Source organism: Aquarana catesbeiana, linkage group LG13 (genome assembly GCF_042186555.1).
Source record: "Aquarana catesbeiana isolate 2022-GZ linkage group LG13, ASM4218655v1, whole genome shotgun sequence".
Lineage (NCBI taxonomy): Eukaryota > Metazoa > Chordata > Amphibia > Anura > Ranidae > Aquarana > Aquarana catesbeiana.
Window position 1 is genome coordinate 6,943,635 of NC_133336.1, and position 26,959 is coordinate 6,970,593.

General features: G+C 45.0%; 1 protein-coding gene across 1 annotated transcript; it reads right to left on the reverse strand.

Annotated features, from left to right (window-relative positions):
• Positions 1-1,092: 1,092 nt before the first annotated feature.
• On the reverse strand, positions 1,093-26,959 carry LOC141117603 (serine protease inhibitor A6-like). Its single transcript, XM_073610534.1, has 5 exons — positions 26,785-26,959; positions 14,591-16,022; positions 10,196-10,469; positions 4,629-4,776; positions 1,093-1,371 (listed from the first exon to the last, which is right to left on the reverse strand). Exons 2-5 carry the CDS (start codon positions 15,996-15,998, stop codon positions 1,150-1,152), a joined length of 2,052 nt encoding a protein of 683 aa, XP_073466635.1. The 5' UTR covers positions 15,999-16,022; positions 26,785-26,959; the 3' UTR covers positions 1,093-1,149.

Here is a 26,959-nt window from a genome sequence, read left to right on the forward strand (position 1 = left end):
TCTGAAAGTCCATCGGACCTCTGCCGAAAGTCTGTCGGGAAGACCGTCGGACCTAGTTTGCCGGAAAGTCGGGTTGTGTGTACGCGGCATTACTGTCCAAATCCATGTGCCAAGGGCACCCTCCAACAGGATCATTCCACAACTTTTTTTATTAGCAGTCCTGATGAAGGGGGAGTCTCTAATCCCCTGGAACGTGTTGGCCTCTTTTTATTGCTAAAACTTTAAATAAAATACAAATTAATTACTTTTTTGATCATCGGGCGCTCCTTTATCCTCATTTCGACTGTAAGGACGCACACCGGGGTAGCAGCCCAAGGCCATAACGGGGCTCATCACCACCTTTTTTTCCAAACAGGGCACGGACTTCTGGAAACTAATTCTTTCCCTCTGCCCACCCTACCAATCTACAAAACTGACTGATAGAGTCGGTCCAGCACGATCTACACCCATTCTTCTCAACCAATCTGTGCCCATCAGTGATGCCAATTTGTGCCCACCGGTGAGGACATTCTGTGCCCATCAGTGATGTAAGTCAGTGCTCCCTTTCAATGCCCATCCGTACCTGCTCATCAGTGCCACCCATCAGTGCCCATTATTGCCACCCATCAGTGCTCATCTGTGCCACCTATCAGTGCCGCCTATCAGTCCTGCATATGAATGCCGCCTATCAGTGACCATCAGTGCTGCATATTAGTGCCTCCTCATCTGTGCCACCTCATCACTGCCCTTCAGTGCCACCTTATCAGTGCAGCTTCATCAGTGCACATCAGTAAAGGAGGAAAATTACTTATTTACATTTTCTTGGTAGAAACTTAGAAGGGGGTGAAAGTGCCCGGTATTGGGGGGTCTGGAAGGGGGTGAAAGTGCCCAGTATTGGGGGGGCAGGAAAGGTATGAAAGTGCTGGTTAAAGCATGATCTGATCTGGAGCTCCCCAAACCATCTGGCTGCTTTATAATGAAATGTTGGACTAAAGCTGATTTTCACTCTTTCCTACCCCACCCTATTGGGTCCTCCTTGAAGCCCACCTGCTCCCGGCTTGTCAACACAAACATAATACAGAGAAAAACACAAAACAGAAATTGTTCGGCACATTCGCTTTATTGTGAGCAGAATGGTTTCATTTTGTATAGCAGTTTATCTCTACTTTATCATATTTCTCTGTTTCCCCGATGCCAGGGGTTTTCCCAAACCGGGTTCATGATTTGGCCGATCCCGAGGATGGTTTCGGTAACTTTGTGGTAGGTCAGTATGATGTATGGACGGTCAACTCTGAATTCTGGGGCTACGCTTAAATTGTTTAATTGGGCATCGGTCGCACTATTTGCCTCTGTTTTTCTCTCTTCAATGTTGACATAAGACTGGTGGTACATCTATTAACAACACAAGTAAAGAAATCAACGTACTTAAAAAAAAGACTGCAAAATATAAAGAAAAATTGAGGACTTCGGTAAATCTGAGATTTTTTTGCAGTAGAATGTTAAAGTGTGACTAAACCCACATCATAAAAAAAGATGAATAAATGGTGTATTCCATGCTGTTCATACTCACTCATCACTATGAGGTGCAAAACACCTGGTTGATCCCGCTGCTCTCTATCGCCCCCCTTCTGTCCATGTCCCCCAATGCAGCTAGGGATTTTGCAGCTGTGGTCGCAGCTTTGCTCATGCTCAGTTTTCAGTGAGTTTCTAAGCTGAGCATTTCCTCCCTGTCACATCTGAGCAGCCCATGTGACTATAGAGTCACACATGTGGGCGTATACACAATGACAACCCACCCCCTCCCTCCGCCTCCATGCCCACTAACCAGCCAAACAAGCTAAACACAACAGAGAAGGGGGCGAGATGTTACATACAGATTGATGGAGGCTTCACCTCCCTCTTATTCTAATGCCGTGTACACACGGGCGGACTTTTCGACCGGACTGGTCAGACGGACCGAATCCGGTGGACAATCTGACCGTGTGTGGGCTCCATCGGACCTGCAGGGGACTTTTTCAGTCAAAAATCTGACGGACTTTAGATTTGGAACATGTTTCACATTTGTCCGATGGACTTGAGTCCGGACGAAAAATCCGCTCTTCTGTATGCTAGTCCGACGGACGAAAACCCACGCTAGCGCAGCTATTGGCTACCGGCTATCAACTTCCTTATTTCAGTCAGGTCGTACGTCATCACGTACGAATCTGTCGGACTTTGGTGTGATCGTGTGTAGGCAAGTCCGTTCGTTCAAAAGTCCGTCGAAAGTCCGTCGGACCAGTCCGGACTAAATGTCCGCCTGTGTGTACGTGGCATAAGACACAGGCTGGAGGGGTGTGACACAGCCTGCGATTGGCAGAAATCTGACCCACCATGTTTTTCTTTTTAACATGTGACCTGCAACAGAGGACTGGAAGCTCCTCCTACTTATGTTTCCCTGCAAACAGGCTTGGAGAGAGCTGGGTCATGTGACAGCTGGATATTGGAAAAAGGCTACTTAGATTTTTTTTTTGTTAGTAGTTACAGTGCCATCATCCACATACAGAAATAGAAGGAACAATGTACTGTAAATGAAATAGTGTGTGCTTAGCAGGGGCGGCCCGTCCATTAAGGGCGCACGGGCGCCGCCCCCTCTGTCCATCCGCTGCCTCCCCTATCCATGCATCCGGCGCATGGATTCCAATAGGGGGGGTTTTGAAGCACCAATTAGAGCTAAAGCCTCTAATAGGCTTAAATATAAGGTGGGCTCGGGTCGCAGATAGTGCGCTCTGAGCCCACCCAGTTGTGTTACAACAGCAAATGAAGATCCTCCTCCCGGCCAATCAGGAAGCCGGTTTTGACACCGGTCACCTGATTGGCTGAAAAGAAAGGCGATCCTATTAGATGCCTAGGAGGAGGCGGTGAGGAGCTGGAAGCCGCCATGGAGGAGAAGACTCGGAGCCAAGCCACTGCAAGCCACGGCAAACAGCGGGGATGCGCGGGGGGTGGTTGTTTGCCGCCCCCCCACATAACTTAGGCTCCATTCACACCAATGCCTTTTCAATGCTTTTTGCAGAGATGCAGGACATTTTTTAAACATGGGTTCCTATGGAACATGTTCACATCAATGCATTTTTGTGCCTCTGCGTTTTTGGAAAGGGTCAGGGACTTTTTTAAACACAAAATGGGGGCTTTTTTTGGTTTAGCAAAAGAGAAGCATGTAGTGTGTTTTTACAGTGTTTTTGCCTCGATTTGCATTTTGCGTTTTTTAAATTTGCCCAACAACAAATCCCCCCCCCAAAAAAAACCATATAAAAAATGCAGTAAAATCATGGTAAAAAAATGCAGAAAGCACAGCAAGAAGCACTGCAGAAATGCTCAAGGGAACATGCATAGATGTGAATCGAGACCTTAAGGCTCCTTTCACACTTGTGAGACTTGTCCTGCGACTTGGGACTGCAAAGTTGCATGAAAAGTCGTACCCCATGATTTCCAATGAGTACTGTTCATATCTGTGTGACTTCTAGCCGTAGCGACTTCAAAGTAGTCCCTTCACTACTTTTGTCCGACTTTGATACGACTTGAGGTCCATAGACCTCAAGCTTACACAGGCATTGCTTCAAGTCGCGTCAAAGTTTCAGCAAAATCGTGGCAAAGTAGTGGAAAAATCGCAGGTTGCACAAATGGGAAAGGGGCCTAAAGTGTGCGTCCAGCCAAAAACTTTTTTTGGTCCTTTAGCTCATAAAGTTAATATATCTTAAAAGCAGGCACTGAAAGTTATTTTTTTTTAAGTGAAACTCTACATTTGTGTTTTCTAGGCCAATAATTCCAATGTTCTGCATGTGATCTTCCTTCTGTGCTGCTCACTGTTCTCCTTGCTGGAGGGGAAGATGTACCTGAGGACTAGCAATACAAAGTGCATGGATCTATCTACGGCTGCCCCCTATTCATGTGTCCAGCTCCTTTAGCGTCACTGGACATATGAATTAGAGTGGCCAGGGTTTTTTTTAAGCGCCTGATTAGAGCCAGAGGCTTCAATAGGCTTCACAATAGGGAGGACTCGGGACGCAGAGCATTGCGTCTGAAGCCCACCCAGGTGTGTTGCAGCAGCGAATGAAATTACACTTACCCTCCTCCCAGCCAATCGGGATGCAGGTATGAAACCTGTTTCCCGATTGGCCAAAACGTCAGTCGACCCTATTGGAAGCCTAGCGCCGGGAGGAGGACAGAGGAGACACCACGGAAGCTGCTCCAGAAGAGGACATCTGAGCAGCTTTCCCCGAACACGCCACGCTCTTACCGCCCGCATCCAAGGTAAGGACAGCGGGTGGTGGGGGGGTGTTAGTGCCGGGGGGGTTGTACCACTACACCGGCGGCCCGGGGGAGGGGGGTTGTTTGTCACCCCCTCAAAAGAAACCCCCACCAGCCGCCATTGCAAATCTCCCTAAGTCACCAGTCCTAGCCCACCTCCCCAAATTTGTTCTCCTAGAGCAAATCATACCTCCTGCCGTCTCCCCTAATTCCCCTTCTCAACACGAACCCACCCAATCTCCTTGAGTTGCCCCCCTCACCTCATATGATACCACAGCGCCCAGGGCAGCTGTCCCTCCTGCCCACCCCTTTTCGTGGCCCTGGTCACAGGGTTAATCCTTTGACAAAAGAAAGATACTTACGTCTGAAACTCTTAAGTTCTGATCCCTTGAAAACCTCTCAAAGTTGGCTTTCTCAGTGAACATGCTTTCCATGCCCATGACCATCATGTAATGTTTCAGACTGACTTCATAGTTGAAGGATAGTTTGGGTATGTAGAGGTTCAACAAGCTGTGGAGGAAAATACACATCAGCGTCTGTATTAGCAATCCCAACCATACCAGGCTTTTTCGGTGAGGCAAAAAGTGTTTGCAAGCTACAACCCCTATCAGCCAAGCAGAATTTAAAGTAGATTTCAAGCATACAGCGAAGGCAAAACACTATTTTTTTTTTTGCATTTTTGGATAGAGTAAGAGGGGATTATCACTTTTTTTTACTGTCTCTGTCCCACTAGGGAGAAATCACCTCGCTTCGGGAGTGAAGGGAAATCCCTCCCCTCAACAGAACTAATGTCCCTTTTTGAAAATTTCCCCTCTATTCCTGTCCTGGTGACAACCCAAACTTTGGGAATTTCTTTCACTTTTGGTAATAATGGTCACCAGGACAAACGGGAAAGGGTGAATCTCCCTAATAAGGCCCAACAGCAATAAAAACCCAGCAGGATTTCTAATACCTCTCCACTCTACCTAAACAAAAATAAAAAAGGGTTTTAGTTACATTTTAAAACTGAATTTAAAAGAGAAGCATGGGTTGTGACGGGAGTCACTTTGGGCGGGAGGCTTGTGGTTCTCTAAAAAAAATCTTCCTTGATGGTAACTTGTGCTGGTTATCATTACTACCGGGGCAGGACTGTCCCTGTCTTGGTAGTTCAGGTTATTCATTTATTCCTTGTATTTTAGGTATTCGTCTTGCCTTCCTCCTATGGTCACACAATGTCCTACAAGTTTGGTCTTCATTGGGACTCTTGCATTTAATCGATCTATCAAGTCCTCGTTTTTAAGCATCTGGTAGACCTGTCCCCTTGATTCAATATATATATATATATATATATATATATATATATATATATATATATATATATATGTCTGTCCATTAGGGGCACCCCGGGGCCGCCTCCCCTATCCTCACCGCCCCCTATATGCAGTGGATACATTCATGCATAACATCGCAGCTCCCGGACAACAGACAGCAAAGACGGACCCACGAGACGACCGCATGTCAAGGGATGGAGAAATGCAGCTCATGCAGGGGGCAAAATACTGTTAGAGCTACATGAGTACTAAATGTATGAACCAACAGTGGGTCCATCGTGCACACCGGACTCATGAACAGCACCGGTGTTGGTGCAGCAACTAAAGTCTGCTGATCAAATGCCTCCATCCCTATTTGAGCATAAAAGAAAAGGTTTTGGGACTTTGAATGAAGCCTGTGTATACACAAGCCTCCATCCCTGGTTCAGCATCCAAGCTAAGGACAGCGGGTGGTGGTGGTGGTGGGGGGGCTGTGTTAGGGCCACGGGTGGGGTAGTGCTACTCCACCGGTGGCCTGTGGGGGGTGGTTGTTTGCCCCACCAATAAAAACTCCACCAGCTGCCATTGCTCCACCCCATTCAATCATCTGGGATATACTCAGGGGACATAAGTTTCACCTCTTCCTGTGCTCAGGCATTCCAAAGAGTCCACGCCTGATGGGACAAAGTCCACGCCTGATGGGACAGAGTCCATGCCTGATGGGACAGAGTCTGCGCCTGATGGGACAGAGTTCGCGCCTGATGGGACAGAGTCCGCGCCTGATGGGACAGAGTCCGCAGCTGATGGGACAGAGTCTGCTCCTGATGGGACAGAGTCCATGCCTGATGGGACAGAGTTCGCGCCTGATGGGACAGAGTCCACGCCTGATGGGACAGAGTCCGCAGCTGATGGGACAGAGTCTGCGCCTGATGGGACAGAGTCCGCGCCTGATGAGAGAGAGTCCGGGCCTGATGGGACAGAGTCCGCGCCTGATGAGAGAGAGTCCGGGCCTGATGGGACAGAGTCCGCGCCTGATGAGAGAGAGTCCGGGCCTGATGGGACAGAGTCCGCGCCTGATGGGACAAAGTCCATGCCTGATGGGACAGAGTCCGCGCCTGATGGGACAGAGTCTGCGCCTGATGAGAGAGAGTCCGGGCCTGATGGGACAGAGTCCACGCCTGATGAGAGAGAGTCCGGTGCTGATGGGACAGAGTCCGCACCTGATGGGACAAAGTCCATGCCTGATGGGACAAAGTCCGCGCCTGATGGGACAGAGTCCACGCCTGATGGGACAGAGTCCACGCCTGATGGGACAGAGTCTGCGCCTGATGAGAGAGAGTCTGCGCCGGATGGGACAGAGTCTGCACCTGATGGGACAGAGTCCACGCCTGATGGGACAGAGTCCACGGCTGATGAGCTCCTACTAAGTGTTGGGCCCTCCACTGTTCCCGGTGTGTGAGCTGCCGTATGAGAATGCATGAGCATGCAACTTCATCTTAAGAACCAGTCACTACGGTGGACACTATGATAGCTGGCTCTCCCCCCCTTGTACACCCATCCCTGGGACTTCTTTAACCACCAGAGCATTTCAATCTTGTAATATTGTTCAGAGATCCCTACAGCTGACCACCTGGACCACCAGCTGCAGCCAACCTCCTTGGGAGAGAGGTGTTACCCCCCCCCAGGAAACCTCCAGTGGTTGCATTTGTACTGTACTGTTTATGTCACTGTGATTCGTCCTTGTACTTCATTCTGTACAAAGCTCATGGAAAGCCCCTGTCACTGCACTAGTTGCATTGCTTGTTATACCTTGTTCTGTACTTATGGTTAGACATGTGCGGTTTGTTTTGTCCCAAATTGAAATTCAGACAATTTTTCATTTTTCAATACAATAGTACCGAATTTAAACGAATCCGAAATAACGAAAAAAAAAAAATTCAGACGAAATTTCAAATTTTCGAATCATTTTCGAATACATTTCGAATAGTTTTCACATTTGAATTTGAAATGCTTTCGAATTCGAATCCACAAAGAATAAAATAGAATAGAAAACAAAGGAATCGAATAGAAAAAAAATAATATAATAGAAAAGAATATAACAGAAAATAAAAGAATAGAATATAATAGAGTAAACCAGAACAAAATAGAATAGAAAATAAAAGAACAGCATAGACTAGAATATAATAGAAACGAATATAATAGAATAACATAGAATATAAACATCTTCTGAAATTCGAATTTCAAATGGAATAAATTTGAATTTGAACACATAAGAAAAGAATAGAACAGAAAAGAATAGAGTAAAAAAATATAATAGAATAGTCTATAATAGAATTGAAAAGAATAGAATTTAAAATAAATAGAATAGAATAGAAAGAATATAACCATTGCCCAGAACTCAAATAGAATCAATTCGAATTTGACTAAAATAGAAAAGAATAGATTAGAATAGAATATAAAATAGCAGAATAGTATAGAAAAAAACAATAGAATAGAAAGAATATAACCATCTTCTAAAATTTGAATTTTGAATAGAATAAATTTGAGTTTGAATAGAACAGAATAGAAAAGAATAGAAAATAAATTAGAATAGAAAATAAAAGAATAGGCAAATAGAAAAAGAATATAATTAAAAATCCAATTGAATCGAATTGAATCGAATAGAATAGAATAGAAAGAATATAACCTATTTCCCAAAATTCAAATAGAATTAATTCAAATTTGAATAGAATAGAAAATAATAAATTAGAATAGAATAAAAAATAACAGAATAGTATAGAAAAAAACAATAGAATAGAAAGAATATAACCATCTACCGAAATTCAAATTGCGAATAGAATAAATTTGAATTTGAATAGAATAGAACATAATAGAAAAGAATATAATAGAAAATTAAATAATAGAAAAGAATAGAATAAACAAATAGAAAAAGAAAATAATTAAAAAAAACAATAGAATAGAAAGAATATAACCATTTCCCAAAATACAAATAGAATCAATTTCAATTTGAATAGAATAAAAAAGAATAGATTAGAATAGGAAGATGGTTATATTCATTCTATTCTATTATGTTGTTTTTTTCCTATACTATTTTGTTATTTTCTATTTCTATTCTACTCTATTCTTTTCTATTCTATTCAAATTCAAATTGATTCTACTTAAATTTTGGAAAATGGTTAAATTATTTCTATTCTATTCAATTTTGTATTTTATTCTTTTCCTTTCTATTCTATTCTAATCCATTCTATTTTGTTCTTTTATTTTCTATCTTATTTTGTTCTGTTTTACCCTATTCTATTCTTTTCTTATGTATTCAAATTCAAATTTATTCCATTTGAAATTCGAATTTCTGAAGATGATTATATTCTGTGTTATTCTATTCTATTCTATTTGTTTCTATTATATTCTAGTCTATTTTGTACTGTTTTACTCTATTACATTCTATTCTTTTATTTTCTGTTATCTTCTTTTCTATTCTATTCCTTTATTTTCTATTCTATTTTATTCTTTTTGGAAATTGGAACACTTTCCAAATTGGAACAAACAAAACAAATTCTGATAATGAATTAAACGGGTTAAAACGAAAAACAAAACACATTTTTTTTTTTTGTGTTCTGCACGTGTCTATTAATGGTGTCCCTCTGTACCGTTTTGTTCGCAGTGTAACAGGGGCGTTGCTAGGTCTACAAAAGATCTGGGGCTAGAGCCCATAGCTGCATAGTAAAGAAAGTCATACGCTTGGGTGGCCATACACATGTATATACAGTAATATATGTGTGTGTATATATCCCCAGAGAGCCCCCCCATTGCATCAGGGTCCCCAGAGAGCCCCCCCCTTGCATCAGGGTCCCCAGAGAGCCCCCCCTTGCATCAGGGTCCCCAGAGAGCCCCCTTTTGCATCAGGGTCCCCAGAGAGCCCCCCCTTGCATCAGGGTCCCCAGAGAGCCCCCTTACATCAGGGTCCCCAGAGAGCCTCCCCCTTACATCAGGGTCCTCAGAGAGCCCCCCTCACATTAGGGTCCTCAGAGAGCCCCCCTCACATCAGAGTCCCCAGAGAGCCTCACCCTTGCATCAGGGTCCCCAGAGAGCCTCCCCTTAAAATCAGGTTCCCCAGAGAGCCCCCCTTACATCAGGGTCCCCAGAGAGCCTCTCCCTGAAATCATGTTCCCTTAAAGAGCCTCCCCCTTAAAATTGGGGTCCCCAGAGAGCCTCCCCCTTGCATCATGGTCCCTTAGAGAGCCTCCCCCTTAAAATCAGGGTCCCCAGAGAGCCTCCCCCTTGCATCATGGTCCCTTAGAGAGCCTCCCCCTTAAAATCGGGGTCCCCAGAGAGCCTTCCCCTTGCATCAGGGTCCCCAGAGAGCCACCCACTTACATCAGGGTCCCCAGAGAACCCCCCCACTTACATCAGGGTCCCCAGAGAACCTCCCCTCCCCTTGGGGACCTCTGAAGAGACTCGGGGCTATGGGCCCCAGATTCGGGGTCTATAGCCCGAAAAGCCACCTGCTAGCGACGCCACTGCAGTGTCAGTGTATGGTGTATACATCCAGTCACACATTTCTGTTTGTATGGTCATTTGGCTGATTTGACGTCTATCTCTGTTAAAACCAGATTTGTGTTCTGATCGTCTCTCGGGTATACCTGGTCTTCAGTGAGTGGAAGTAATGTCTAATCCTCTCGGCGGTCAGCTCTTCTTGCACGCGGTAAAGATCACCCAGTTTTGGGAGGATGATAACAAAAAATATAGGGTTTTCAAGGTGTGATAATTCCACCACATCACATTCCATCTCGGGGTCCTTGTACACCTTATACATTCCCTGCCGATTCATCATTGGCACATTGATCGATGTCCTATCCATTAAGGTGAACTTTCTCTCCTTTGTATTTTGGCGGGGAAATGGTAACCTCCACATATCTGAAGGGAACAAAAGATGGTTGCTTTAAAGGTAAACTATCATGGTTTGGGGGGGGTCAATTGTATTTCCATTTAGGTTTTTCAATTCTTGTTGTTATATACACTATATTACCAAAAGTATTGGGACACCTGCCTTTACACGCACGTGCACTTTAATGGCATCCCAGTCTTAGTCCTTAGGGTTCAATGTTGAGTTGGCCCACTTTTTGCAGATATAACAGCTTCAACTCTTCTGGGAAGGCCGTCCACAAGGTTTAGGAGTGCGTCTATGGGAATGTTTGGCCATTCTTCCAGAAGGGCATTTGTAAAGTCAAGCACTGATGTTGGATGAGAGGGCCTGGCTCTAGGGTTGTCACCTCATCCCTTTAAACCCGAACACCTTTGAATTACACAGGTTCTGAGGCTAATTAAATGCAGATAAGGCACCAAGTGAGTTTAATTGCCACCTTAATCAGCCACAACACCTGTGTAATTAATATGTGTTCGGGTTTAAAGGTATGAGGTGGCAACCCTACCTGGCTCGCAGTCTCCACTCTAATTCATCCCACAAGTGTGCCATCTGGTTGAGGTGCAGGCCAGTCATGTTCCTCCACCCCAAACTCGCTCATCCATGTCTTTATGGATCTTGCTTTGTGCACTGGTGCGCAGTCATGTTGGAACAGGAAGGGGTCATCCCCAAACTGTTCCCACAAAGTTGGGAGCATGAAATTGTCCAAAATGTCTTGGTATGCTGACGCCTGAAGAGTTCCCTTCATTGGAACTAAGGGGCCAAGCACAACCCCTGAAAAACAACCCCACACCATAATCCCCCCTCAACCAAATGATTTGGACCAGTGCACAAAGCAAGGTCCATAAAGACATGGATGAGTGAGTTTGGGGTGGAGGAACTTGACTGGCCTGACATCAACCCGATAGAACACCTACCTATTACTAACTATTAAATTATAGGTATTGGAATTTCCTTTCAAATTTGGCTGTCAGGGAACATAACGAATACGAACTTATCTGAAGTTACGAATAGAACATAACGAATTAATAATAATAAATAACAATAATATTAATAAAAACTTTTTATTATTATTATTAATTTGTTCTGTTCCATTTGTTTAGATGCGGCATTCATTATTTTGGATAATTCGTAACTTTGGATAAATTCGTGTTCGTTAGGTGTACTAACAGCCAAATTTGAAAATAAAATTCCAATACCTATAATTTAACAGTTAATTATTATGAGTTAGTTCTTTAAATTCTTGAAATTTTCTTTCTTATTTTCGGATTTTCGAATTCATGAATTTACGTAATTTACAAATTTTCGAATTTACGAATTTTCAAATTTACGAATCATAGTGAATGACCTGAAAAAAAACAAAAAAAACAAATGAAACGAAAACGAACAAATTTTCCAGCAGTGCACATGTCTACACTGCACCACTGGTAATTGTGCGATTATACAACTCTGTCCCCGAATTATATTTATATAATTTCTTTCACACAAATATAGCTTTCTTTTATTTGGTATTTGATCACCACTTTTTTTTTTATTATATTAACTTATAAAACGTGTCGAATTAAAAAAAAAATCAAATTTGTTCATAAATTTAGGGCAAAATGTATTCTGTTACATGTCTTTGGTAAAAAAAAAAAAAAAATCAAAACAAGTGTGTGAAAGTTATAGTGTCTACAAACTGTGCTATATATATATATATATATATATATATATATATATATATATATATTAAAAAGACTACTACAGCGCAGGCTTACTTTGCCTGGAGGACATCCATGGACCGCACACCCCCTGCAGCATGCGGGGGCGGCGTGCTCTGTGATCACTGCGTCCTTTGGGCCCAGCTGATCACAGATCGGGGTAAAGGGCCAATCACAGCAGCCCTTTACCACGTGATCAGCTGTGTCCAATGACAGCTGATCACGATGTCGACACAAGCCGGTTATCGGCTTTCCTCTTCTCACGCTGATTGGAGAATAGAGCCGATAACTGGATGTGTTAGAGGGACATCTACACTGATAATCAGGGCATTGATTATCAGTGTCTTGATTATCAGTGCAGCCCCAACAGTGCCCACCAGTGCTGCCTATCAGTGCCCACAGTGCTGCCTATCGGTGCTCATCAGTGGTGCCAATCAGTGCCTCCTCATCAGTGTCACCTATCAGTGCTGCCCATCAGTGTCACCTACCAGTGCCAATCAGTGCCACCTATCAATGCCCATCAGTGCTGCCTATTAGTGCCGCCTATCAGCGCCACCTATCAGTGCTCTTCAGTGCTGCCTGCCAGTGCCCATTAGTGCAACCTATCAATGCTTCCTCATCAGTGCTGCCTCATCAGTGCACACACCAGTGCCTCCTCATCAGTGCTCATCAGTGCCACCTCTTCATGCCCATCAGTGCTGCCTTATCAGTGCCGCCTCATCAATGCCCATCAGTGCCTCCTCATCAGTGCCTCCTCATCAGTGCCGCCTCATCAAAGCCCATCAGTGCCTCCTCATCAGTGCCCATCAGTGCCGCCTCATCAGTGCCGCCTCATCAGTGTCCATTAGTGCAGCTTATCAGTGCCCATCAGTGCCGCCTCATCAGTGTCCATTAGTGCAGCTTATCAGTGCCCATCAGTGCCCATCAGTGCTGCCTCATCAGTGCACACCAGTGCCTCCTCATCAGTGTCCATTAGTGCAGCATATCAGTGCCTGTCAGTGCAGCCTCATCAGCACACATCAGTGAAGGAGAAAAATTTGCCGTTTGCAAAATTTTATAACAAACTATGAAAAATGTTTTTTTTTTTTTCCAAATTTCTAGTCTTTGTTCGTTTGTTTAACAAAAAAGAAAAAATCCCAGCAGTGATTAAATACCACAAAAAGAAAGCTCTAGTAATGTAAAACAATTATAAAAATGTCACTTGGGTACAGTGTAGCATGACCGCACAATTGTCATTCAAAGTGTGACAGCGCTGAAAGCTGAAAATTGGCCTGGGCAGGAAGGGGGTATAAGACAATGCAGGTCTGCTTTTTAACTACTGTATACCCTCCACCAAACAAGAGAAAGGAGCGATGGTCTCATGTGAAGAGCCTTCTGCCTCTTCCCAGGATACATTCTTTCTACAGGCAGCTATCTTAGGCCACTTTTACACTGGGGCGGGCAGGCGCCGGCGGTAAACCGGCGCTATATTTAGCGCCGCTTTACCGTCATTTTAGCGGCGCTATTCGGCCCCTAGCGGGGCGGTTTTAACCACCGCTAGCGGCCGAAAAAGGGTTAAAACCACCGGCAAAGCGCTGCTGCATCGACGCTTTGCCAGCGGGTTTCTAGCGCTGCCCCATTGTTTTCAATGGGAAGGGGCGCTTTAGGAGCAGTGAATACACTGCTCCTATAGCGCTGCAAAGATGTGGCTTGCCGGACTTTTTTGACCGTCCTGCACAGGAGAGGTTCTTTACAGGCGCTACACAGGCACTACTTTTAGCGCTGTAGTGCCTGTAAAGCGCCTCAGTGTGAAAGCAGCCTAATACCGCGTACACACGACCGGACTTTCCGGCAAACTAGGTCCGACGGTCTTCCCGATGGACTTTCGGCAGAATTCCGATGGACTTTCAGAACGAACGGACTTGGCCACACACGAACGGACTAAGTCTGGCCGAAAGTCCGTTCGTTTTGTACGTGATGATGTAAACGGGACACAAAAAGGAAGTTCAATAGCCAGTAGCCAATAGCTTCCCTTGCGTCGTATTTGGTCCGTCGGACCAGCACACAGACGAATGGTTTTCCCGATTTTTAGTCCATCGGACAGATTTGAAACATGCTCTATTTCTAGGTCCATCTGATTTTTTCCCCAAAAAAGATCGGACTAGCTCACACACGATCGGATTGTCTGACGGACTAATCCTGTCGGACCTAGTTTGCCGGAAAGTCCGGTCGTGTGTACGCGGCATTAGGGTCTGGTGCTGCCCCTTCGTTTGGAGATTTAGAGATTATCCTGAAAGGGTTGTCTTTACAGTACCATAAAGCACTTGCAGGCCAGACTCTTGAAAAAGGTGGTCCAATGATTGTTGTATCTGTAGTTTTGTAACATTTGTTTCTCCAAAATCTACTTTCTGTAGTCAACAATAAAATGGACTTACCGTGAAAGATTGCATAATCTAAGAGAACCATCGATGTTTCTGAACTCAAGTTATTGACTATATTCCGTATCCTACTATTTGTTTTGTCCCTCACAATCTTATTGATTGCTTCTTCAGCAGCCTGAGGGTCACTGAAGCTGATGGTTTGAACGGGGGCACTGTAGTAAAGGTCCATCATATCTTGGAATTGTGGTAAAAAACTTCCCCCCTGGTTTATGAAGACCTCATTACCAAGCTTGAACCCCTCAATATTGGTTGACCGACGTATTGCTTCAAGGATCCTTTTATTGCCCTCATGCAGCACTGTGTCTTTCTCTGCGGGATTCAGGGCTAAGGCGAAGAGGATTTCATCTCGAGTTCTACCATGGGAACCGAGAGCCACCATGGAGAGGCTTATGTAGATGCTGAGGGGTGAAATGAAAATTTTTGCTGGGGGTCTTTGTACTGGCGATGAAATCTGTTGAAAAATCCTCACAGCAAAGTCCATTTGAGATTCAGATACTAAATTTTGCCATTCAGGATGAGGGTCATTGCCCAGGTGTTGATTTTGATGAGTGCCCCGCTGTTGATGATTGCCCTGTTGTTGATGACTGCCCTGTTGTTGATGACTACCCTGTTGTTGATGACTGCCCTGTTGTTGATGACTGCCCTGTTGTTGATGACTGCCCTGTTGTTGATGACTGCCCTGTTGTTGATGATTGCCCTGTTGTTGATGATTGCCCTGTTGTTGATTTAGATGATTGCCCTGTTGTCGATGATTGCCCTGTTGTCGATGACTGCGATGTTGATGATGGTCCTGTTGTTGATGACTGCCCTGTTGTTGATGAGTGCCCTGTTGTTGATGACTGCCCTGTTGTTGATAACTGCCCTGTTGTTGATGACTTCCCTGTTGTTGATGACTGCCCTGTTGTTGCTGACTGCCCTGTTGTTGATGATTGCCCTGTTGTTGATTATTGCCCTGTTGATTTAGATGACTGCCCTGTTGTCGATGACTGCGATGTTGATGATGGACCTGTTGTTGATGACTGCCCTGTTGTTGATGAGTGCCCTGTTGTTGATGACTGCCCTGTTGTTGATGACTGCCCTGCTGTTGATAACTTCCCTGTTGTTGCTGACTGCCCTGTTGTTGATGATTGCCCTGTTGTTGATGATTGCCCTGTTGATTTAGATGACTGCCCTGTTGTCGATGATTGCTCTGTTGTTGATTTTGATGATTGCCCTTTTGTTGATGTTGATGATTGACCTGTTGTGGATTTTGATGATTGCCCCGTTGATGATTGCCCTGTTGTTGAATTTGATGATTGCCCTGTTGTTTATTTTGGTAATTGCCCTGTTGTTGATTTTGTTTGGAGGTATGGGTCGCAAGGATCAGCGAGATGAGCAACTGGAGGAGAAGAAGAGTCTTCATCTTTCTTTCACACCAATTTCACACCTGTGTAAAAAATAAAATACATGTTTTGGAGTTATTGCCATTAAACTGCTAAAGGGGTCCTTTGGGCTGCTTCCCAGTTATACTCCATATCCACTGTAATGAAAGGGTCTACCATCTACCCTCTAAAGGGCCCAAGGTTCAGGTTCAAAGATGCATTCTTGCTGCTTAAAACCTGGGAAAAAGCAAATGGATCAAGAGGTCCTTTGGACTTACAAGTTTTCCTTTCACATCCTATGCTTTAAGAGAGTCTACTTCCCATCTTTGGTGACCTTTGGTCTAATGAATTGGAAAATAGGTGAGTGCACCTTTATCGATGATGTACAGCCCCAATATAGGGGAGTCATCATTGTAGGTACAATTTTTTGGGCTTTAAGTGATTGTAAAGTCTCGTGGATCCTCCTCTTCTCAGGTCCCTTTTTAGTGCTCCTGGCCCCTCCCTCCTGTTGAGTGACCCTACAAGCAAGCAGCTTGCTATGGGGGCACCTGAGTCGAGCTGCAGCTCCCTGTGTCCATTCAGACACAGAGCTGTGGCCCCACCCGGCCCTGCCCCCTCTCTCTTCTAATTGGCTCACTGACTATGACAGCAGTGGGAGCCAGTGATGCCATGCTGCTGTTTCAACCAATGAGGAGGAGAGTCTCAGGCAGCTGAGACATTCCTGCAACATCGCTGGATCTAGAGGGACCTCAGGTAAGTATTGGGGGGGAGCTGCTGCACACAGAAGGCTTTTTATCTTAATGAATAGAATGCACTTTCTGCCTTTACAACCGCTTTAAAGATGTTCTAAAGTCTAGGCACTCCCTACATTAGGGTAAATAAATGTCCCAGGGTTTGTATCACCCCATCACCCCTCCTCCTTACCTGGTCCCTATTTCATTCTAGTTCTGTACCCGTCGGCACAGGCTCTCTCTTCTCCCTCTCTCTCTGATCACAGAGGCAGCAGCAGGAGCCATTGGCTTCTGCCGATGTCAATCAAGTCTTGTGGGCAGAGAGTGGCGGGGCAGAGCTAAGCTGCACTGTGTGTGTCAAGCTGCACTGTGTGTGTCAATGGACGCACACAGCCCAGCTCGATATCAAGCCTGCAGGTACACCCCCATAGCAAGCGGCTTGTAATGTGTCACACAATGAAGAGGAGTAGCCAAGAGCGCCCAAGAAGAGGAGATTCAGGACTGCTCTGTGCAAAAAGACATGTTTGTTATTTTAAATTAAATTCTTAAAACTTAGGTTTAGCCAAACCCCTCCCCCCCACAAAAAAAACAAATATAAGGCATGGGACATTACATACTATTATTCAGATGTGTCCATTGTGCTACTGGCTCCTGCTTTCCATGAAAGCTTCATCCTCCCACCCTGCCCTTCCCCCCACATCCACAATCTTCCAGTGAGGTGGGGGTTAATAGTATGGATGGAGCTGTTAAAGGCACTTATCAAGAATGCCTCAATATGCCCACCCTGTAAAAAAGAACTGTGACCAGGTGCCTAGCCTATCCACCCCCATATATAAAATACACTCAGGGGCGTTGCTAGGTGGGAAAAAGACCGGGGGCTTCATCCCAAAGTCCAAGCCCGGCAGCGAGGGAGGGGATTGACTGCTTGGGTGGGGTAATGCTCACTTGCTGGTTGCTGCCTGGCTCACCAGTGCCATGCATCCATGCTGACCACTAAACTGACCTACCTGACCATTACACTGACCTACCTGCCCCCTACACTGACTCCCCTGACACCTACATAGACCCCCCTGAAACATAAACTGACCCCCCCGACTGACCCTCCTCACACATACACTGACCCCCCTGACTGACCCCCCTGACTGACCCCCCTGACACATACATTGATCCCCCATGACCCCCCTGACACCTACACTGACCCCCCTGACACATACACTGACCCCTCTCTGACACCTACACTGACCCCCCTGACACATACACTGACCCCTCTCTGACACCTACATTGATTCCCCTGACACATACACTTAACCCTCTGACACCTACACTGACCCCCCTGACACATACACTGACTCCCCTGACACTTACACTGACCCCCCTCTGACACCTACACTGACCCCCCTGACACATACACTGACCCCCTGATACATAAACTGACCCACCTGACACCTACACTGACCCGCCTGACACCTACACTGACCCCCCTGACACCTACACTGACCCCTCTGACACATACACTGACCCGCCTGACACCTACACTGACCCCCCTGACACCTACACTGACCCCCCTGACACATAAACTGACCTGCCTGACACCTACACTGACCCCCCTGACACATAAACTGACCCTCCTGACACATACACTGACCCCCCTGACACATACATTGATCCCCTGACACATAAACTGACCCCCCTGACACCTACACTGACCCCCCTCTGACACATACACTGACCCCCCTCTGACACCTACACTGACCCCCCTGATACATAAACTGACCCGCCTGACACCTACACTGACCCCCCTGACACAGAAACTGACCCCCCTGACACCCACACTGACCCCCCTCTGACACATACACACATACACTGACCCCCCTGACACATACACTGACCCCCCTCTGACACATACACTGACCCCCCTGACACATAAACTGACCCGCCTGACACCCACACTGACCCCCCTCTGACACATACACACATACACTGACCCCCCTGACACATACACTGACCCCCCTCTGACACATACACTGACCCCCCTGACACATAAACTGACCCGCCTGACACCTACACTGACCCCCCTGGCACCTACACTGACCCCCCTGACACATAAACTGACCCCCCCTGACACCTACACTGACCCCCGACACGTACACTGACCCCCCTCTGACACATACACTGACCCCCCTCTGACACATACACTGACCCCCCTGACACGTACACTGACCCCCCTCTGACACGTACACTGACCCCCCTCTGACACCTACACTGACCCCCCCGACACGTACACTGACCCCCCTCTGACACCTACACTGACCCCCCTTTGACACCTACACTGAACCCCCTGACACATAAACTTACCCCCTGAAACCTACACTGACCGCCCTGACACATACACTGACCCCCCTCACACCTACACTGACCCCCCTGACACCTACACTGACCCCCTGACACATAAACTGACCCCCCTGACACCTACGCTGACCCCCCTGACACATAAACTGACCCCCCTGACACCTACAATGACCCCCCCTGACACATACATTGATCCCCCTGACAACTACACTGACCCCCCCTCACACCTATACTGACCCCCTGACACATAAACAGACCCCCTGACACCTACACTGACCCCCCTGACACCTACAATGACCCCCCTGACACATACATTGATCCCCCTGACAACTACACTGACCCCCCCTCACACCTACACTGACCCTCGCCTGACACCTACACTGACACCTACACTGACCCCCCTGACACCTACACTGACCCCCCTGAAACCTACACTGACCCCCCTGACACATAAACTGACCCCCCTTACACCTACAATGACCCCCCTGACACATACACTGACACCTACACTGACCCCCCTGACACATACATTGATCCCCCTGACAACTACACTGACCCCCCCTCACACCTACACTGACCCCCGCCTGACACCTACACTGACACCTACACTGACCCCCCTGACACCTACACTGACCACGCCTGACACATACACTGACCCCCCTGACACCTACACTGACCCCCTGACACATAAACTGACCCCCCTTACACCTACAATGACCCCCCTGACACATACACTGACACCTACACTGACCCCCCTGACACCTACACTGACCCCCCTGACACCTACACTGACCCCCCTGACACCTACATTGACCCCCCTGTGACAGGTGACCTCTCGACACTCCTGCAGCTCAGCCTTACCTGTGTAGTGTAGCCCATCTCATCCATGACCGCTTTGAGACAGCAGGCTGCGCGCACCAGGGAGAGAGAGCCAGGATAGGAGAGCCGCTCCGCTGCCCACCCATTTACACAGAGCGAGCGGGGATCTCCCAGTGCCCAGCATGGCCGCAGTGTCATTCCCGCCTCCTCCTGGACCCGGCAGCGCCTATGATGGATGTCACACATCCCGCGGTCTCTGCATTGGACCAGTGGGACGTACATAATAGGACTTGGGTCCCGGAGGTGGAACTTTTTGTACGACACTCGGTCACGCTGGATAAGCGGGAGATCATTCCCTGTTGCCTGTGCAAACGGCTCAGGATTAATAATGAATTTAGTAATATCGAGACCCGGGGCTTTTTGGAGGCAGATTCGGGGCTCAAGCCCCCGTCAGCCCTCCCCTCCCGACGCCACTGCATACACACAACCAATATTCGCCCATGGGACTTTAAATGAGGCGTGGTACAAAAGTCATATATCAATTTGTTGTACAAGGATTGGACACGTAAATGTATAAAGTACACATAAAAAATGTTTGGCATATCAAGCCAACGGGTTACACGTAATGATATAATAATGTACATCAACCCGGTATATTTTCAAGGTATTTAGTAAGAGAGATGACGGGTTTTTTGAAGCTGTCATTTTTTGTCATCATTTTTTGTAAAATTAAGAAATAAAAAAAGAAAACATTTTTTTATATATACTGTCACCAGTGAGTACGGCGTCATCATATAACTGATGTGGTGGTGATCAGGGACACTGACTGGTGACAGGACAAAAAAAAAGGTAAAACATTCTTTAACATTTTTTATTACATTTGGACCAGAGCAATATAATACTCCCATAGTAACATTGGACTACTCTGGGAAAGTGATCAGTTTTTTTTTTTACACATTATGTTTGCTTACAGCAATGAATTTTATTGCTTTAACCCTTTCGCTGCCAGAGCCGTTTTTGCGTTTTTTTTTTTGCACACATGTTTTAAAAAATCATGTTGGGTCTGAAGATTACACAAAACACACAACAGTTATATATTTTCTGAAAGCAGATACCCTAGAGAATAAAATAGTGGTAGTACCAGTGGAGTGGAATATTAACACAACAGGAGATAAAGGTTTTGGATAAAGATCTTAAATTTGCCCCTTTGAAAAATCTGAATAAATTCAACACATATGTATATATACGTAAATTCACTTGTAGTTTGAATATTACCCAGTTACCAACCGGCCCATAGCCGAATGACGGCTGCAGGGCGGTTGGATAACTCTGGGAGGGGCGTACAGTGACGTCCTCCCAGAATCCTGCTCTCGCACGCCCCCTGGGGCACGCACCCGAGAACATCCGCGACCGCCGGGTCCTCTGGATTGCGGCCGTCTACCACGTGATTGCTCCGTCAAATGACGGAGCGATCGCATGTAAACAAACCGGTGTCATGTTCCTCTCTCTCCTCTGTGTACCGATCTGTACAGTGCCAGAGGAGAGGGGGAGGGATCGGATGGCAGCAGCGCTGTGGGCTGGATCTGTAGTGCCCACAGCACTGCTCTGTGACAAATGCAGTCACATCCAGCCATCCATCCATCCATGCTCAGCCATCCCTCCATGCTCTGCAATACCCTGCAATACTCTGCACTACTCTGCACTATCCAGCAATACTCTGCAATACTCTGCAATACCCTGCAATACTCTGCACTACTCTGCACTACCCTGCAATACTCTACAATGCACTGCAATACTCTGCAATACTCTGAAATACCCTGCAATACTCTGCAATACCCCACAATACTCTGCAATACCCCGCAATACTCTGCAATACCCCACAATACCCCGTGATACCCTGCAATACTCTGCAATACCCCGCAATACCCCGCAATACTCTGCAATACTCTGCAATACCCCGCAATACCCCGCAATACTCTGCAATACTCTGCAATACCCTGCAATATCCCGCAATACCCTGCAATACCCCGCATCACCCTGCAATACCCTGTAATACCCTGCCATACTCTGAAATACCCTGCTATACTCTGCAATACTCGGTGATGCCCAGCCATACTCTGCCATACCCGGCCATACCCAGCCATACTCTGCAATACTCGGTGATACCCAGCCATACTCAGCCATACCCAGCCATGCTCAGCCATACTCAGCCATACTCAACCATACCCTGCCATACTCAGCCATACAAAGCCATACTCAGCCATACCCTGCCATACTCAGCCATACCCAGCCATGCTCAGCCATACCCAGCCATGCTCAGCCATACCCAGCCATACCCTGCCATACTCTGCCATACCCAGCCATACTCTGCCATACCCAGCCATACCCTGCCATACCCAGCCATACCCAGCCATGCTCGGCCATGCTCAGCCATACTCGGCTGTACTCGGCCTCTGTATGTGGCCAGGCTGTGGAAGTCTCACACATGTGGTATCCCCGTACTCAGGAGGAGTAGGAGAATCTATTTTGGGGTGTCATTTTTGGTATGTACATGCTATGTGTTACAAATATTGTATAAATGGACAACTTTGCGTTAAAAAAAAAAGCGTTTTAACCACTTCCTGCCCGCCGGCTATCATATGACGTCCTTAAATTTGTGCAGGGATATCTGAATGATGGGTGCAGCTACAGGCATCATTCAGATATCAGATTTTTCAGCCGGAGATTTCCTACACCATAATAATGATCATAGCAGCTGTTCTGCTGCTTGATAGTTCTTACGGGAGGCGAGAGGGAACATCCCCCCCCTCCTGCCACCCTCCGGTGCTTCTACCGACTCACCGCTACGATCAAAGCTAGGATAGTTTTTTTATTGTTTTATTTCAGGCTTCCCAGCCTAGATGTGAGATGTGGGGTCTTATTGACCCCATATCTCACTGTAAAGAGGACCTGTCATGCCATATTCCTATTACAACGGATGTCTGCATTCCTTGTAATAGGAATAAAAGTGATCAAAAAAATTATTTTTTTTGGAAAACAGCATCAAACTAAAATAAATAAAGTAAAATGAACAATAAAATTTTTTTTTTTAAAGCGCCCCTGTCCCCGTGTGCTCACACGTAAGTCCGGCCCACATATGAAAACGGTGTTCAAACCACATGTGAGGTATTGCTGCGATCGGTAGAGCGAGAGCAATAATTTTGGCCCTAGACCTCCTCTGTAACGCAAAACATGTAACCAGTAAAAATTTTTAAAGCGTTGCCTATGGTGATTTTTAAGTAGCGAAGTTTGGCGCCATTCCACAAGCGTCTGCAGTTTTGAAGGGTGAAATGTTAGGTATCTTTACTCGGCGTAACTTCATATTTCACATGTAAAAACATTGGGCTAACTTTACTGTTTTTTTTTAAAAAAAGTACAAAACTGCATTCGAAAAATTGCTGCGCAAATACCGTGCGAGACTAAAAGTTGCAACAACCGCCATTGTATTCACTAGGGTCGTTGCTAAAAAACATATATAATTTGTTGGGGTTCTATGTAATTTTATAGCAAATAAATGATGATTTTTACATGTAGGAGAGAAATGTCAGAATTGGCCTAGGTGCTCCAGAACACCTGAAGGTGCTCCCTGTATGTTGGGTCTCTGTATGTGGCCACGCTGTGTAAAAGTCTCACATATGTGGTATCGCCATACTCGGGGGTTATAGCAGAATGTGTTTTGGGGCGTAATTTGTGGTATGCATATGCTGTGTGTGAGAATGGAATGTCTTGGAATGTCTTCTTTCCAAAAGGGGGTCATTTGGGGGTATTGGTACTTTTCTGACATGTTAGGGTCTCAAGAAATTAGATAGGCCGTCAGTACTTCAGGTGTGATAACATTTTCAAATATTGACACCATAGCTTTTGGACTCTATAACTTTTATAAAGACCAAATAATATACACCAATTTGTACTTATTTTTACCAAAGATATGTAGCAGTATACATTTTGGCCAAAATGTATGAAGAAAAATTACTAATTTGCTAAATTTTATAACAAAAACAAAGAAAAATTCATTTTTTTACCGAATTTTCAGTCTTTTTACTTTTATAGCGCAAAAAATTAAAAACCCAATGGTGATTAAGTACCACCAAAAGAAAGCTCTATTAGTGTGAAAAAAAAGACAAAAATTTCATATGGGTACAGTGTTGTATGACTGAGTAATTGTCATTCAAAATGTGAGAGCATTGAAAGCTGAAAATTGGTCTGGTTAGGAAGGGGGTTTAAGTGCCCAGAGGTCAAGTGGTTAACCACCTAAGGACCAAGCCTCTTTTTGAGATTTGTTGTTTACAAGTTAAAAACTGTTTTTTTTGCTAGAAAATTACTTAGAACCCCCAAACATTATACATTTTTTTTCGAACACCCGAGAGAGTAAAATGGCGGTCGTTGCAATACTTTATGTCACACCGTATTTGCGCAGCGGTCTTACAAGAGCACTTTTTTTTTGGAAAAAATACACTTTTTTATTCAAAAATAAGACAACAGTAAAGTTAGCCCATTTTTTTTTTATATTGTGAAAGATAATGTTATGCTGAGTTAATTGATACCCAACATGTCACGCTTCAAAATTGCGCCCGCTCGTGGAATGGCGACAAACTTTTACCCTTAAAAATCTCCATAGGTGACGTTTAAAAAATTCTACATGTTGCATGTTTAAAGTTACAGAGGAGGTCTAGTGCTAGAATTATTGCTCTTGCTCTAACGATCGCGGTGATACCTCACATGTGTGGTTTGAACACAGTTTTCATATGCGGGCGCTACTCACGTATGCGTTCACTTCTGCCTGCCAGCTCGGCGGGATGGGGCGCGTTAAAAAAAAAAAAGTTTTTTTATTTATTTTACCTTTTATTTTTTATTTGATTGTGTCACTTTTATTCCTATTACAAGGAACGTAAACATCCCTTGTAATAGAAAAAAGCATGACAGGTCCTCTTAAATATGAGATCTGGAGGTCAAAAAGATTTAAAACTAAAATGCAATAAAAAAAAAAAATTGTCATTTAACAAAAAAATTAAAAAATGGCCCTTTAAGACCTATGGGCGGAAGTGACGTTTTGACGTCGCTTCCGCCCTGCAATGTTATGGAGACGGGTGGGGGTCATCTTCCCCTCACTCATCTCCATGCCCAGCAAGGGTGAAGATCCGATCGCCCCCGCCGCTGCCGGGGGCTCCGGTAAGCGGCGGGAGGGCGCCCCCCTCTCCCACCGCCGATAAAAGTGATCTTGCGGTGAATCCGCTGCAGAGACCACTACTATTGGAAACCGAATCGCTGGCCGAACATGAGGATACAGGGGTTATGGCAGCTAGCTGCTGCCATAACAACGATATTCCTCTTCAAAGTAAGGACGTATATCGGCGTGCGGCAGTGGTTAAGAAATATATGATGACCAAACATGGAGAAAATATAATTAGGAAGAAGATGGAGAATGATTACATCATATATAGTTCTTTGAGAAATAAGTCACTTTTTAATCCCCCGAGTAGCAATGATGGATATGTGGAAGTATTTTGGAAGATGGTGTTGAGAGATCTCCAAGATCTTAAAATAAAGAGAGTTTATGATCATGGAAATATTAAAAGTGGATTTAGGAAATGGGAACTGAGGAAAGATTTAGTGATAAGGCCTGCAGATAAGGGTGGTGCAATAGTGGAACAATCAAAACAAGCGTTTATAGGAGAATTGAATCGACAATTAAATGATGAGAATACTTCCCAGAAACTGTTGAGTAATCCAACCATTAGATATAAAAAGGAACTAAGCAAGTTAATCGAAAAAGGACTTGGTAAGGGCGTTCTAAACAAAAAAAGAAGGAAGATACCTACGACCGGACACATGCAAGATCCCAGTCATATATACACTCCCGAAGATCCATAAGGATAGGATGAACCCACCGCTAAGACCCATTGTAAACAGAATCAATTCTGTAGGGGCAAGGATTGGCGCATTTATTGATTGGTTCCTGCAACCTGTTGTACGGAAGACAAAAGCGTATCTGAGGGATACGAAACATCTCATACAATCATTGAACAGGATCAAATTGGAAGATGGCCCTATTTACTTAGCAACAACAGATGTTGCATCTTTATATATACTATTATTATCTATCAGGAAGCAATACAAGCCACGAAATGGGCTTTGAGGGAATTCAGTGATCTAAAATATGTTCAGAGACATATTTTTTTTTTTTTTGAATTGTTTGAAATATAGTTTGGAGTATAACTATTTCTGGTACAGTAAGGAATATTATAAGCAGATACAAGGGATAGCGATGGGTGCTAAATATGCACCTAGTGTCGCTAACCTATATATGGAGGAGTGGGAGGAAGAATACACCCCATCAGTTACTACTATACAGAAGATTTATTGATGATCTCATTATCATATGGGCTGGTGATTGAGAGAGTCTCATCGACTTTGGACATGTGTTGAATACGAATAACAAGAATATCAAACTGTCGTGGGAAATTACTAATGAGAAAGTTAATTTTCTAGACTTGGAAATAAGAGTTGAAGGAGATAAACTGGATAACTCAAACTTATTTCAAAGCAGTGGACAGAAATAGCTATCTACCCATGGATAGCTGCCACTGTGCACCCTGGCCTACCAACATTCCGAAAGGCCAAGTTATTTGATGAAGAAGAAATTGCACCGAAGATAATGAATTTAAGAAACAAGCTACACTTATTGGGGATAGATTTATACAAAAGGGGTACCAACGAGAAAGTTTAAAATTACCTTCTGCTTCCCATCCAGTACATAGACATGTACTATCTATCTATCTATCTATCTATCTATCTATCTATCTATCTATCTATCTATCTATCTATCTATCTATCTATCTATCTATCTATCTATAATAGAATTAAGGTAAAGAAATAAAGTATAACCTACCGTTTTAAGTGCTCTCACTTGTCCTTTGAAACAAACAAATCTCTGCGAGTCTGACACTTATATTGCCGATAAAAATGTTTAAATGTTTGCTAACCAAATACACTGCGAGGTCATAATGTCCCGACCCAACAAAAAAGACCAAAACCCTGGACAGTGACAAACATTGCAAATAAAA

What these genes read in the sequence shown, in the direction of transcription:
- LOC141117603 (XM_073610534.1), bottom strand. Translation starts at nt 15,998, where the DNA reads ATGAAGACTCTTCTTCTCCTCCAGTTGCTCATCTCGCTGATCCTTGCG. An exon ending in TTCCACTCACTGAAGACCAG is followed by an intron (nt 4,777 to 10,195) that starts GTATACCCGAGA and finishes TTTCCTCCACAG; the next exon opens with CTTGTTGAACCTCTACATAC. An exon ending in AGAACTTAAGAGTTTCAGAC is followed by an intron (nt 1,372 to 4,628) that starts GTAAGTATCTTT and finishes TGTTGTTAATAG; the next exon opens with ATGTACCACCAGTCTTATGT.